Source organism: Rhinolophus ferrumequinum, chromosome 2 (assembly GCF_004115265.2).
Source record: "Rhinolophus ferrumequinum isolate MPI-CBG mRhiFer1 chromosome 2, mRhiFer1_v1.p, whole genome shotgun sequence".
In the NCBI taxonomy this organism is placed as follows: Eukaryota; Metazoa; Chordata; class Mammalia; order Chiroptera; family Rhinolophidae; genus Rhinolophus; species Rhinolophus ferrumequinum.
In genome coordinates this window covers 39,291,698-39,306,124 of record NC_046285.1, presented here as the reverse complement: position 1 = coordinate 39,306,124, position 14,427 = coordinate 39,291,698, and the positions used below count along the sequence as shown (strand labels likewise).

Here is a 14,427-nt window from a genome sequence, read left to right as displayed (position 1 = left end):
TTGTAGAATTTCAGTTTTAATGAAATTCACTTATAGTTACTGGAAAATTATTTATATAAATTACTATATCAGGCTATAACTAAAGGATCAAAGTTCACACAATTTATGTAGATATAAAAATTACTTTAAAAATAGCTGTACAGTCTTCTTGTTTTATTCTAATATTATTTTTCAAATATCTTTTATCTTGCATGGTTTTACATATAAACTTTAATGAACTATGTGTTCACTGACTATGTGTCTTTTCTGTTCATTTTATTGTTTGTTTCATTTCATGATTATTTCTGAAAATATTTTTCCATATGTTTTCAAAAATATACTCTGGGCATCAAATATGCCAGTTACAGCTTAGTCATGGAATATACATACTGTGATAATATAGTAGTGGTTTTCATAAGCATTTTTAAAATAAGCAACTTCCTAAACCTATAGTGACTTGAAAAGAGATACTGTATCATTTGATAGCCTGGGGATGGTAGAAGTTTCATCCTTTTACTGCATGTATTTAAATTTATTTTTGACATTGAAAATTTCCTACCATTAAATATGAATGTTTGAGAAAAACAGCACAAGCAGTAACAGCAGGAACAATCATAAGTAATGGCTTATAAATCCCAGCCAAAAGCAACTGTGATCTTCATCCCTCTTCTGAAAAAAAAATTTTTTTTTGACAAGAGAAACCCCATGGGGAAAGCTTTGGATGTCCTGAGTGACATAAGATGGATATGCACAATTCAAGACAAGCAACAAAGTATCAACACACTGGTCGATGGAAAATTAGAATTGTGCCACTTAGCTCAGTGCAGCATTCCTGCACTACAAACGTCAAGTTCAGTCTCAGATACACAGGGAATATAATACCTTCTTTACACAAAGGGGAGTATTCTTGATGACTTTTAGTGCCTGTTGGCAAACCTGCATTTATTTATTTATTCCTCCACTCGAGAAAAATTCCTATGCCAGCCAATATGGCCTTCAGTGATCCTCATCCTACTGAGAAGAATGTGCAGGAACTGCAGTTTGTTTCCATAATCCCATTGCAAGTCAGTGATGTGGCCGAGACCAATAGCTAGCTAGCTCTCTTCTCCACTTTGTGTACTCCTCCCAAGCGTATAGTCGTAAAACGCTGGAACTAGAAGGGATGTCCAATGGTGCTACTAGCATTGCTTGACAGCCCAATGGCTAAATGGAAAGGTAACATGTTGTCACAGAAAGTGAGGCGTAGAGGTGATTTTATAGTGTCAGTCACACACTAAAGGAGGTGAAGTTGTATATGTGTTTTTGTGTAGGAAGGATAGTGGGTAAGAATTTTCTTGTTTTTAAATCCAATCCTTTTATTTAATTTTTTTTAAAAACTGAGGGCCCGTAGGGCTAGGTGAGTGTACCAATATCACAATGTGTTAGCATGTTCAAATGAATATTCTCATTTGTAGTTATTTCTATGCCCTTAATAAATAACCCCAAAGAATCAGGCTGTGTATTTTGTCATGGTTCTCTTGTCCCACTCAATGCTTATTTCATTTATTCTGAAACAACTAGTGGTCTTCATGTCACTATTTCATAAAATCATGATCCAAATATGTATCAAGTCTTAGAAATGGCCATGAAATTCCTGGCTTCTCCACCTTTGCCCTTTCATTTCCTTAGTTACAAAATACCTCCCATGCCTGTTCACTTCTCTAATTATCAAAGAGCTACTCATTCACTGCAATGCAGATCAAATACAACCTTTCCATTAAGCCTTGCCCCAATGGCCCCAGCGGAAGTGAATCTTCTGCACACCCATGAAAATGTGCACCTCCAGCGTGAGCTGCCGTAGTTGCCCTGGGCTGCCATGGGCTGCTGTGTGTTGCTACAGGCTGCTGTGCTGCCGTGGGCTACCGTGTGCTGCAACGTCAGGGGCCAGCAACCAGCATGAGTGGCCGGCAAGAGATGCCGTGAGCTGCTGTGAGCGCTGACCGATGACCAGCGACCCTCTGTCTCAGCAGGGTGGGGGAGAGCAAGGCTCATGATACCAGCATGGGCCAGGGAGCTGTGTCCTACACAACTAGACTGAGAAACAATGGCTTGAACCGGAGTGGGGGTGAGGAGGAGGCGGAAGAAGAGGGAAAAGAAAAGAAAAAATAAGAAAAGTGTGCACCGCTTTACCATGTTATTTCATTCTCCCATTTGTCTAATACCTTTATTTTCCACTGGAGGGCAAGCCCCATGAAGGCGGGCACGATGTCTTATTTATTCCGATACCATTTAACAACTAGTATACAAGGTCCCTCTGAGCCTTGCTTTCAGCTCAGGTAAACTTGAAGAAAAAAAGAGTGGTAGATAGTAAATTTATTCCAGAAAAGAGACCTTGTTGTTAGTTAATCTTGTCCCACTAATTAAATGGTAGGTTCCTTGAGGGAAGGTCTTTGTCTATAACTATCTAGTCATTTTTCACAATGCTGGCACAGAGATATAGACTCCATTAAATATAACTGACTTATCCAAGTAAATGAAAAGGGAAGTTAGAAGGCTGATACAGTCTATTAACTTTAGGGAGAGGATTGGACTTCTGGAAATAAGGGTTTCACTTGGCTTTTCTGCCCATGCCTCCTTGCTTTTTTGTCAGAAGTCTAACCACATCTAGTTTTACATTGTTAGGCACTTCCTTTTGGTAAATATTTTACTCTCTCTCTTCAATTTTTTGAAAACCTCATCCTCATAACTTGGCTTTTAGTTCGCTTTCATTTTTATTCTGAATTTTTGGAGCAAGCAAATTAGGAAGTCTTAATGCGAGCTTGCTTGAGGTCTCAGAGCAGTTATAAATATTCAAATATTCAGAGGTTCTTAAAAGTTCTTTGCAGGTCCCTTATCTCCATCTGATTCCTGAAAACTCAATCGTGTTATAATTATTTTGAGTAAGGACTGATGACATTTAAGCATAAATTATAGTAAGAGGTTTATTGGGTATTAGGAAATAGCTAAAAATGAGCATATTCATGCTGGCAAGAGTGTAGAAAGAAAGTGGAACATTATGTTAGTTAGAGCAATATGTGGAACAGAGGGCCAAGAGTTGTCCCCCAGTTCAATATCTGATTAGTCCTTAGCCCTCTTTGTCTTTAAAAGAGAATTTTGGCTATGATCTGAGTTATGCTTATGTAATTATAACCTATAATACTGTGAATCTATTCAGAAGAATTTTTGAATATGAGTGAAATCAATTAATGAGGGGCTATATTCTGAAACAGTAGTTCAAAACAGAGAAAAACAGAACCAAGAAAGAACTATAAGGATGTAGGAAAAGGAACTTAAAGAGAAAACAACTTAAGACCACCTGCTTAGCCTTAACTCTACGGAAAAATAAAAAGATAAATCACTACAAAGTGTTTAACCAAAGGGAATCTTGGTTGATTTTATTTGTTTTGTTTTACCAGCACAGTCAATTCTGTATTAGTAGATCATTATATGATTTATACACACTCATGATGTAACTGATGAAAAAGGTTAAGTAGATGTCATAAATTGGTATCATTTCTCATGCTCCACTTATGCATGAGTCTCAAAAGAGACAGTATACTCCAGCAATTATCAGAAAATGAATACTCCACATGAATGTATGATCTAAGTAATTGAATTTTGCCCCCTTGGAGACCAAAACTTTTTAAAATTTTAATCATTTAAAAAATATTTCCACTGCAGTTGGGATACAATATATATTAGTTTCAAATTTGTGATATAGTGATTGGACATTTACATAACTTACAAAAGTATCACTCCAATAAATCTAGTACCTATCTGACACCATAAATAGTTATTACAATATTGTTGACTATTTTCCTTATGCTTTACTTTACATCCCTATGACTATTTTATAACTACCAATTTATACTTCTTGATCACTTCCTCCTTTTCACCCACCCCACCCCTCAATCTGGCAACCCTCAAAATGTACTCTGTACATTTGAGTTTGTTTCTGTTTTGTCTGTTCAGCTATAGCCTGTGCCCTGCCCAGGGCCACTTGGCATGAGCTACAAAGCAATTCACAGATTGCTTCCAATCATGCTGTGTTTGGAGTTTCCCAGGAAAGACTAAGCCACAAACTGAGGCTAATTTTTTTCTTTAGATTCCACATGTTAGTTAAATCATGTGGCATTTGTCTTTCTTAGTCTGACTTACTCCATTCAGCACAATATCCGCTAGGTCCATCAATGTTGTTGGAAATTGCAAGATTTCATTCTTTTTTATTGCTGAGTAATATTCTATTGTATATATGTACCACATCTTTTTTATCCATTTATCTATTGATGGACACCTAGGTTGCCTCCGTATCTTGGCTATTGTAAATAATGCTGCAATGAACATATGGATTTACATGTCTCTTTGAAGTAGTGTTTTGGATTTCTTTAGATTAATACCCTTCTGGAATTACTGGACCCTTCTTTGTCTCTTGCCATAGCCTTTGTTTTAAAGTCTGTTTTGTCTGGTACAAGTATTACTACCCCAGCTTTTTTTTTCTATGAAATATCTTTTCCATCACTTTACTTTCAGTCTATGTATGTCTTTCAATCTGAAGTGAGTCTCTTGTAGGCAACATATGTAAGGGTCCTGTGTTCTTATCCATTCAACCACTCTATCTTTTGATTGGAATATTTAACCCATTTACATTTAAAGTATTGCTGATAGATATGTAATTATTGCCATTTTATTATTCATATTTTAAATCTTTTTTTTTTTTTTAATTCTTCATCTTCTTAAAGAAATCCCTCTAACCTTCCTTGTAATACTGGTTTGGTGGTGATGAAATCTTTTAGCTTTTTTTTTTTTTGTCTGGGAAGCTCTTTATCTGTCCTTTCATTCTAAATGATAGCTTTGCTGGGTACAGTTTGCTGGGTGCAATCTCAGTTGTAGGTCTTTACTTTTCATCACTTTGAACATTTCATGCCAGTCCCTTCTGGCCTGCAAAGTTTTGTTGAGAAACCAGCTAACTGTCTTATGGGAGCTGCCTTGTTGGTAACTAACTGCTTTTCTCTTGCTGCTTTTAAGACTCTCTCTTTGTCTTTAATCTTTGGTATTTTAATTATGATGTGTCTTGGTGTGGGCCTCTTTTGGTTTATCTTGTTTGGGACTCTGTGCTTCTTGGGCTTGTATGTATATTTCCTTCACCAGGTTAGGAAACTTCTCAGTCATTATTTCTTCTAATAGGTTTTCAATTTTTTGCTCTCTCTCTTCTCCTCCTGGTACCCCTATGATGCAAATGTTGGTACACTCAATGTTGTCCCAGAGGCCCCTCAAACAATCCTAATCTTTTTTAATTCTTTTTTTTTTTTTTCTGTTCTGATTGGGTGTTTTCTGCTTCCTTATCTTCTAAATTACTGATTCAGTTCTTTACTTCATCTAATCTACTGTTGATTCACTCTAATATGTTTTTTTTATTTCAGTTATTATATTCTTCATTTCTGACTGGTTCTTTTTTATGTTTTCTACCTCCATTTTTATGTTTCCAATGGCTTTGTTGAAGTTCTCCTTGAGATCATTGAGCATCCTTATAACCATTGTTTTGAACTCTGCATCTGGTAGATTGCCTCTCCGTCTTGTTTAGTTCTTTTTCTGGCACTTTGTTCTGTTCTTTCATTTGGGATGTTTGTGTCTTCATTTTTGGCTGCCTCCCTGTGTTTGTTTCTATGTATTAGGTAGGGCTTCTATGTCTTCCAGTCTTAGTAAAATGGCCTTATGTAGTAGGTGTCCTGTAGGGCCCAGTGTCACAGTCTCCCTGGTCACCTGAGCCAGGTGTGTGCCCTCCTGTTATAGTTGAGCCTTGGTTGTTTCTTGCATGTCAATGGAAGGGATTGACTCTCAGGCTGATTGTTTGTGAGGACTGGCCATGATTGCAGTGAAGGAGCTGTTGTGTAGGGGTTGACCCTATGGAGCAGGATTCACTTTAGCAGTGTTCTTCCCAGTATTCCCTTTGGGTGTGTCATCCTCAGAGGAGGTTGGGTGGTGCTCCAGCATGGTCAGAAGCTGGCCAAAAGGTGTGCCAGCCCCAAGCCCTACTGGCAGGGGCCCCACCTCAGGCCAAGTTCAGCTATAGCCTGTGTCCTGCCCAGGGCCACTTGGCATGAGCTACAAAGCAATTCACAGATTGCTGCCAATCATGCTGTGTTTGGAGTTTCCCTGGAAAGGCTAAGCCACAAACTGAGGCTGGCTGCCATGGATGCCAGACTTAGGGTTGCTCAGGAAGAAGTGCAGGACATACCGAAGACAGATGATGCTTGTTTTGGTTTTTAGGAAAGTCCAAAGCATAAACCAACGTAGTGCACTTGTATGGCAAAGCCACTGGAAGCAGCTTGGATGGGGCTGCAATTTGGGTGAGGTGGTTTCTCAGAGAATCACCAGGGTGGAGAGACCAGAGTTAGCCAGTTTGATGAAAACTCAGATATGGAGGACACCCACATCTGCATGCTGGGTGAGAGGAGGGCTCAACAAAGGAACAATGGCTTCTATCAGCACTTCTGTCTGGGAGAATGCTGCCCCTCCAGCCCTTGCTCTGAAGCCAGATAATTCAGTTCCTCTCTGTTTGTCTCTTGTGCTTTTCAAGCTGCTGCCCCAGTGCTGGAGTTCAGAACAAGTGAGTCCATGCACAGTCTCTTTAAGAGGAATGCCTGGAACTCCAGCTGCATTTCGTCTTCCTCAGCCACAATCTCTGCTGGTTTTCACAGCCAGAAGTTGTGGGGACTTCTCTTCCTGGCACTGGAACCTGGGCTGGGGAGTCTGGTGTGGGTCTGGGACCCCTTGCTCCTCCAGGAGGACCTCTGCAGCCAAAATAGTCCTCTCAGTTTTTAACAATCACATGATAGTGTGGAACTAGCCCATTCTGCATCTCTGCCCCTCTTGCTAGTATCAAGGTGGTTTCCTCTGCATGCCCTTAGTTGTAGGACTTCTGTTCAGGTAGAGTTCAGGCTATTCTTCCTAAAACATTTTTTGAACTAATCATTTCTGATGAAATTCTTAAAAGAGATTAAATACTTCTTTGTTTCAAAAAATGGGTAATATTAAATATAATTTAATGTTTTATTGTTGGTTCAATTTTATCATTATGAATATAGTTATTACTCTGTGTTATATAACACAATTTTGCCCTCTGGGCTAATTAGGAAATGATAAAGGAATTGTAAGAATTATGAATAAAATGAGATAAATTTTAAATCTTGCAATATCTATTTTGCTTGCTTAAAGATTTATTTTTCATGTACTTTCATTCTCAGTTATATCCTAGATGTTGAGGTTACCAATAAATATTTTCATGATAAGTTTTGGGTAACAGAACTTATTCAATAATATAGGATATTTAAGAAATGTTTTCTTGGCTGCAAATTTTATATTCAATTGACAATTACTAACAGAATGTTCATAGAAGATGATAGAAAAATCTATTTCCAGAAAAATATATCTCCCCATCAAAACAAAAGGAGGCATATTTCCTGTGTGTTGAGCCAGTAGGCAGAACTTCCAAAAGAGGTAGATCACTGTTCTTCTTCCCAATTAGGAAAACATAAAAAATTTAAGTTATCTCAGATCATACTATTTTCAGATAGCATCTTAAGTTTCATGTCTCATACATGGAAAAAAGTCATGGAAAAAATTTCAAGACAGAATTAAAGCCCTGAAAAACAAGTAAAAAAAGTTTCTAATGCCAAGTATTATAGGAAAATAGTTGTCTACAAAAATTGCTCTTTTCCACTTATTGGAATATACTAGAGCTAGTAATAGAAAAGGTGATTACTGCTCAAGAAACAATGGAGGAATAGTTAATAAATTATAGAGTAATGGACTCTAATATAAATTTAAATCTTGATTATCCTAATTATTAGCATATAACTTTAGTCAAATTATTTACTTCTTCAGTTTCCTTAGCTGTAAAACAGGGTTCATAATAACATATCATTTTTATTGTGTGGATTAAATGAGTTAAAATATTTATGCATTTTAACAGCCCCAGGAATATAATAAGTAACTAACAAAAAATTGCTGTTATTATTTGCTACCTATTGTAATAGCTACAAAATAATAAAATAAGTAAAAATACAATAAAATGTAATTTCATAATAAAAATATTACTAAAATTATGGAAATTGAGAAAATTATTGAACAATTGAGGAAATGATTTATCTGGTTTTTTTCAACAAATATTTGTTATTTGCCTACTATGTGTCAGACACTTTGCTAGTGAGGGTTAATTGCTGGAAAATATTATCTGGAAAAATGATAGAATCATGCTTGAGAAGTCTTTGGCAGAAACTGTTGAAGTGGCAAATATCTGGTCCTTCCAGAATAGATTTGATTTTAAGTTTGTTTTCATCTTTCAGGGGACAAATCATGTGAACAACTTTATGTTAGGAGACAGTCCATGAACGTCACAGCAGGGGATTCACTTCAACTGGAATGCCCTGTGGGACACTGTGCTAACAAATCTAATGTGACCTGGTGCAAGTTCAAAGAACAAAGGTGTTTAAGACTTGGGGATAGAAACATGACTTGGGAAGACAGGAAGAACATGTCAGTTTTTATTCTGCATTTTGATCAAGTGCTGGTTAGTGACAATGGATCATACCGCTGTTCTTTGAGGGCTTCATCTGGACTCTTGGAAAGCCATTTAATAACCATTTATGTGACAGGTGAGTTCTAGACACCAAGATTATCTAATGTTTGTCTCATTATGTTTCAAGGAAAAGGGAAACCCAGATTCTCAAGTAATTATGTTAGACACTGAACTTATATAAAACATTAGAACACTTCCACACCTCACAAACTGTGACACATGTACACATACATGTGTGCATGTGTATATGTATATATGTTTTGAGGTGAGTTAATTAGAGCAGAGTAAAGAAAATATAATAAAAGTTATTGCTTTTGCCTTTAGAGGGTATAAAATTTATTTGATAAGTCCAAAAGTAGATCACTGAAATGTGGGGAAAAGTACAAAATGAATGCCAATAGTAGTAGATAGCTTTCTAGTCTCTGTCCTTGGTTTTTCTTTTCTTTTTTCCCCTCCATTTTTCTGTCCTTGATTTTTAGTGATAATAATTACTTGAAGTTATGTTTGTAGTGCTCAGAAAATTATACACTTGTTAATAGTTCATATTTTTCACAGAAGGCAAACAGAACACAAATAACCTGACTCCCTGATGAGTTTTGGGAATATTCATAGACTTAGCTGTCTCCCCAAACCCTCTCCAGAGGACCTCAATAGGTTCAAACAGCAAAGAAAACACAGGTTGAGGTTAAGTTGGGTAAAACCAAGTTAAATGAAACATGGAAAAGGAAAGAGTGGAGTAAAGGAGAGTAAAAAAATATTTGGTTTATGAAAATTCCAAAGCTAGTATCAAACTCAATGGTGAGAGTTTGAAAATTTTCCCTCTAAGAACAGGAACAAAAGAAGGATGTCTGCTTTTGCCACGTCTTTTCAACCTTGAACTGCAAGTTCTAGCCAGCACAATTAGGAAATAAATAAATAAATAAATATATATATATATATATATATATATATAAAACATCCAAATTGGAAAGGAACAAGTGAAAATCTTTATTCACAGATGACATGATCTTATGTGGAGAAAATACTTAAAAATCCACAAAAACTACAGATTAGATAGAGCTAATAAACAAATTTGACAAGTTGTATGATTAAAAGAAAAATCAGTAATATTTCTATGTAGTCCCATTCATTTATTTTTCTTTTTACTGCCTTTGAGGTCAAATTCATAAAATCCTCTCTGAGACCAACGTCTATAAGTTTGATACCTATGTTTTCTTCTATGCAATTTATCATTTCAGGTCTTATAGTTAGGTCTTTGATCTATTTTGAATTAACTTTGCTGTACGGTGACAGATAGCAGTCTAATTTCATTCTTTTGCATATGGCTTTCCAATTTTCCCAGCACCATTTACTGAAGAGGATTTTTTTTCTCCATTGTGTTTTTGCTTCTTCATCAAAAATTATTTGCCCATCTATATGTGGGCTTATTTCTGTGTTCTCAATTCTGTTTCATTGTCAATACCATGCTGTTTTGATTATTGCCATTTTGTAGTAAAATTTGAAGTCAGTGTATGTGACACCTCCTGCTTTATTCCTTTTTCTCAGGATTGCTTTGACTATTCAGGATCTTTAGTGATTCCATGCAAATCTGATGATTTAAAAAAATTTTTTTTTTCAAAATATGCCATTCGGATTTTGATGAGGATTTCATTAAATCTGTATATTACCAAAAAGTTTCGTTACAGCAAAAGAAACCATCAGCATATCAAAGGGGCAACCAACTGAATGGGAGAAGATATTTGCAAACAAAACCTCCAATAAGGGGCAAATATCCAAAATATAAAAAGAACTCTTACGTCTCAACAACAAAAAAACCAAACAATCCGATTAAAAATGGGCAGAAGACCTACAGAGATACTTCTCCCAAGAAGACATACAAACAGCAGCAGATATATGAAAAGATGCTCAACTTCACTAGCTATTGGAGAAATGCAAATCAAAACCACAATGAGATACCACCCCATACTTGTTAACATGGCTATTATTAACAAGACAAGTAACATCAAATGTTGGAGAGGTTGCAGAGAAAAAGGAAGCCGCATACACTGCTAGTGGGAAGGTAAATTGGTATAGCCACTAGGAAAACAGTACAGAGATTCCTCAAATAATTAAGAATAGAATTACCATACGATCCAGCAATCCCTTTTCTGGATATCTACCCCCAAAATCTGAAAACATTTATCTGTAAAGACATATGTACCCTTGTGTTCATTGTAGCATTATTCATCATGGCCAAGACATGAAAACAACTGAAGTATCCTTCAATAGATGATTGGATAAAGAAGATGTGGTACATACATTCAATGGAATATTACTAGGCCATAAAAAGATGAAATACTGACATTTGCAACAACATGGATGCATCTTGAGATTATCATGCTAAGCAAAATAAGTCAGAAAAAGTTGGAACATATGATTTCACTCATATGTGGGATATAAAACTGAAAGCAACAAACAAACATGACAAACAAACCAAAACTCATAGACACAAACAACAGTTTAGTTATACCAGAGGGTAAGTGGGGGATAAGAGAGATAGAAGAGGGTAAAGGGGATCAAATATAGAAGGAGAACTGACTCTGGGTGGTGAACACACAATGCAATATATAGATGATGTATTATAGAATTGTACACTTGAAACATATAATTTTATTAACCAATGTCTCCCCAATACATTTAATGAAATAAATAAGTAAAACAATAAAAATCAGTAACATTTGTATACACTAGTAATGAACTAGCAATCTGAAAAGGAAATTAAGAAAACAATTCCATTTAGAATAGCATCAAAAAGAATGAAATAATTAGGAAGAAATTTAACCTAGGATGTGCAAGACTTATGCACTGAATAAAACATGGCTGAAAGAAATTAAAGATGTAAATAAATAGAAAGACAACCCATGTTCATAGATTAAAAGATTTGACATTGTTAAGATGGCAGTAGTTCCCAAAGTGATCTACAGACTCAATGTAATCTCCATCAAAATCCCAACAACCTTTTATTTGCAGAAATGGAAAAGCTGATTCTCAAAGTCATGGAATTGCAATGAGCCCAGAACAGGCAAAAAAAAAAAAAAAGAGAGAGAGAGAGTTAAAAAAGAAGAACCATATTGGAAGACTCAACACTTCCCTATTTCAAATCTTATTACAAAACTACAATAATCAAAACTGTGGTACTGGCTTAAGGAAAAATATATAGATCAATGGAATAGAATTGAGAATCCAGAATAACCCACACATCCTTGGTCGATTGATTTTTGACAAGAATGCCAAACCATTCTTTGGGAAAAGAATAATTTGTTCAATAAATGATACTGGGACAATTGGATATCCACATGCAAAAGAGTGATTTGGGTCTCTACCTCACACAATTAAAAAGAAAAAGTAAAAATGGATCTTATTTAAATATAAGAACTAAAACTATAAAATCTGTGTTTACATAAAACTATATATGTTTCTTTAGAAGACAACATAGAGCAAATTTTCATGATCGTGGATTTGTCAATCGTTTTTTAGATTGATATCAAAAGCATAAGCAACAAAAGAAAAAAATAGATAATTTGTATTTATCAAAACTAGAAACTTTTCTGCATCAAAGGACACTATCAAGAAAGTGAAAAGACAACATACAGAATGTGAGAAAATATTTACCAATCATATATCTGCTAAGGGACAAGTGCCTAGAATAAATAAAGAATCCTTACAACTCTACTACGAACAGACAATTCTTAAAAATAGGCAAAAGATTTGAACAGACATTTCTTCAAAGAAGATATGTACAAGTAAATGGCCAGTAAGCACATGAAAAATGCTCAGTGTCAGTAGGCATCAGGGAAATGCAAATCAAAACTATGATAATACTACTTCACAGTCTAGAATTTAAAAAAACAATAAAGTAAGTGCTGGCAAGGGTGTGAACAAATCAAAACCTTTATACATTGCCAGTGGGAATTTAAAATGGTGTGGCTACTTTGGAAAACAGTCTGACGGTTCTTCAAAAGGTTAAACATAGTTGCCACAGACACAGCAATTCCATTCTTAGGTAATTACTCAAGGGAAATGAAAATATATGTCCATAAAAAACTTGTACATGAATGTTTATAGCAGCACTATTCACAACAACTAAAAAATGGAAACAATCCAAATGTCCATCAACTGATAAATGGATAAAGGAAACATGGTAAATCATATAATGGAATATTATTCTAGTACTCAGTCATAAATGGAATGACGTACTAATACATTCTACAGTGTAGATGAGCCCCAAAAACATTATGCTAAGTAAAAGAAGGCAGATACAAAAGATCACATATTGCATGATTCTGTTTATATGAAATACCTAAAATAGGTAAATCCATAGAAGAGAAAGTGATTAATGGTTGCCAGGGACTGGGAAAAAGGGAGAATGGGGAGCGACAGCTTAACGGGTATGCAGTTTCTTTTTGGGGTGAGGAAAATGTTCTAAAACTTGATAGTGGTGATGGTTGCACAACACTGTGAATACCTTCGATGCCACTGAATTGTTTACTTTAAATGATTAAAATAGTAATTTTTACTTTATATTCATTTTAACACGTAAAATATATTTGGATCAAAGAATATTACCCTTTAATTATAAGAAATGAGATGGAGTTTCTTTGGTGGCCCATACACTGACCTTGAAGCTTATCGCAAAAGAAATTTCAAAAAGGTATGGTACCTGTCTGAAATCTACATGCAGTCTCATACAGTTACTTCTTTTATGGCTACCATTCACTTGACTGCTTACATTGTGTGTGTGTGTGTTTAATTGATTTATTACTTTATATGCACAGTTTGGAGTCAGTCTTTAAATTCTCTTAAAGTAGTCCAATGAAGGAATCCATTTAAAATTCCTCTAAAATTCTTTAAATCACTCTTAAATTCCTTAAAGCACGCAATTAAGGGAATACATAGTATTCTGGTGTTAACTCAACTCTCTGGAATGAAGTACAGAACTGTAGAAGGAATTTATGGGAGAGTTGGAGACTCTGCTTTTGCAAATTTGGGATCAAAGTCAATGCTGGTTGCCTGTGATTGTCCATACACTGGTTTATAAATCTCTTTAGAATGGAAGCTGTGTTTTAAACATGTTTGCTTCTCTACAAATAGATGGCATAGTGTCTGGCACATAGTGGGTGCTCAATAAAGATTTCTTTGTAAATGAATTAAATAACATAATCTATGTGAAGTAAAAGAAATGCCTTTAACAACTTGGAAAAGGCTATATTGAGGATGTATGGAATGAATGCTTTCTGGAGAGAACTACATTATTAATTCACATAATGAGATAAAATATTGAGTTTTTAAAGAATTAACAATACCTTTTTATCTGGCAAAATAAATGATAAAAATAGGCAAAACTTGCAAAAACATTATTTCCGGGACAACATTAATTATACTATTAAATATAAAATAATTAAGTACTACTAGATAATTTATATAACATATATGCATTTAATGTATAATAAAATTAAATGTAGTGACATCAAATTCACCTCCCTTGGAAGAGAGCCTTCTTGTGTAATGCAGCCTTTCTTCATGGGAACCAATCCACTTCTGTATAAGAAGGAGGAATTTAGTCAAATGACTTCCCATATTTGGGTCCTTCCATGATCACTATAGATAGTTGTACAGTTTGTAAAATGCGTATTCTAAGGATCAAGTGGAGGCTGAAATTAAGATTAATAATCTCTCCCTTATGGAACGAGGGCGGGGGGCCACTAACTTCAGTGGAAAGGAAGGCAGCAGTCCCTTTTAACCCCTGTGCCCTGAGGGGATGTGCTTATTAGGCTCAGACTGGGACCAAGGGTGTGAAGGATGAAGTGGTCTGA

The 14,427-nt window shown here is 35.5% G+C and overlaps 1 protein-coding gene across 4 annotated transcripts in view; it reads left to right on the top strand.

The window, feature by feature from the left end:
- Positions 1-14,427, top strand: part of BTLA (B and T lymphocyte associated) — a 56,497-nt gene that overhangs the window by 31,102 nt on the left and 10,968 nt on the right. For all 4 annotated transcript variants that reach the window (XR_004424466.1, XM_033121286.1, XM_033121294.1 and 1 more), the window contains one exon: positions 8,343-8,651. Coding sequence is in view for 3 of the 4 variants with exons in the window: in XM_033121286.1 (XP_032977177.1) it covers positions 8,343-8,651 (309 nt within the window). In the remaining variant the exon portion in view is untranslated. The remainder of the gene's footprint in view (positions 1-8,342; positions 8,652-14,427) is intronic.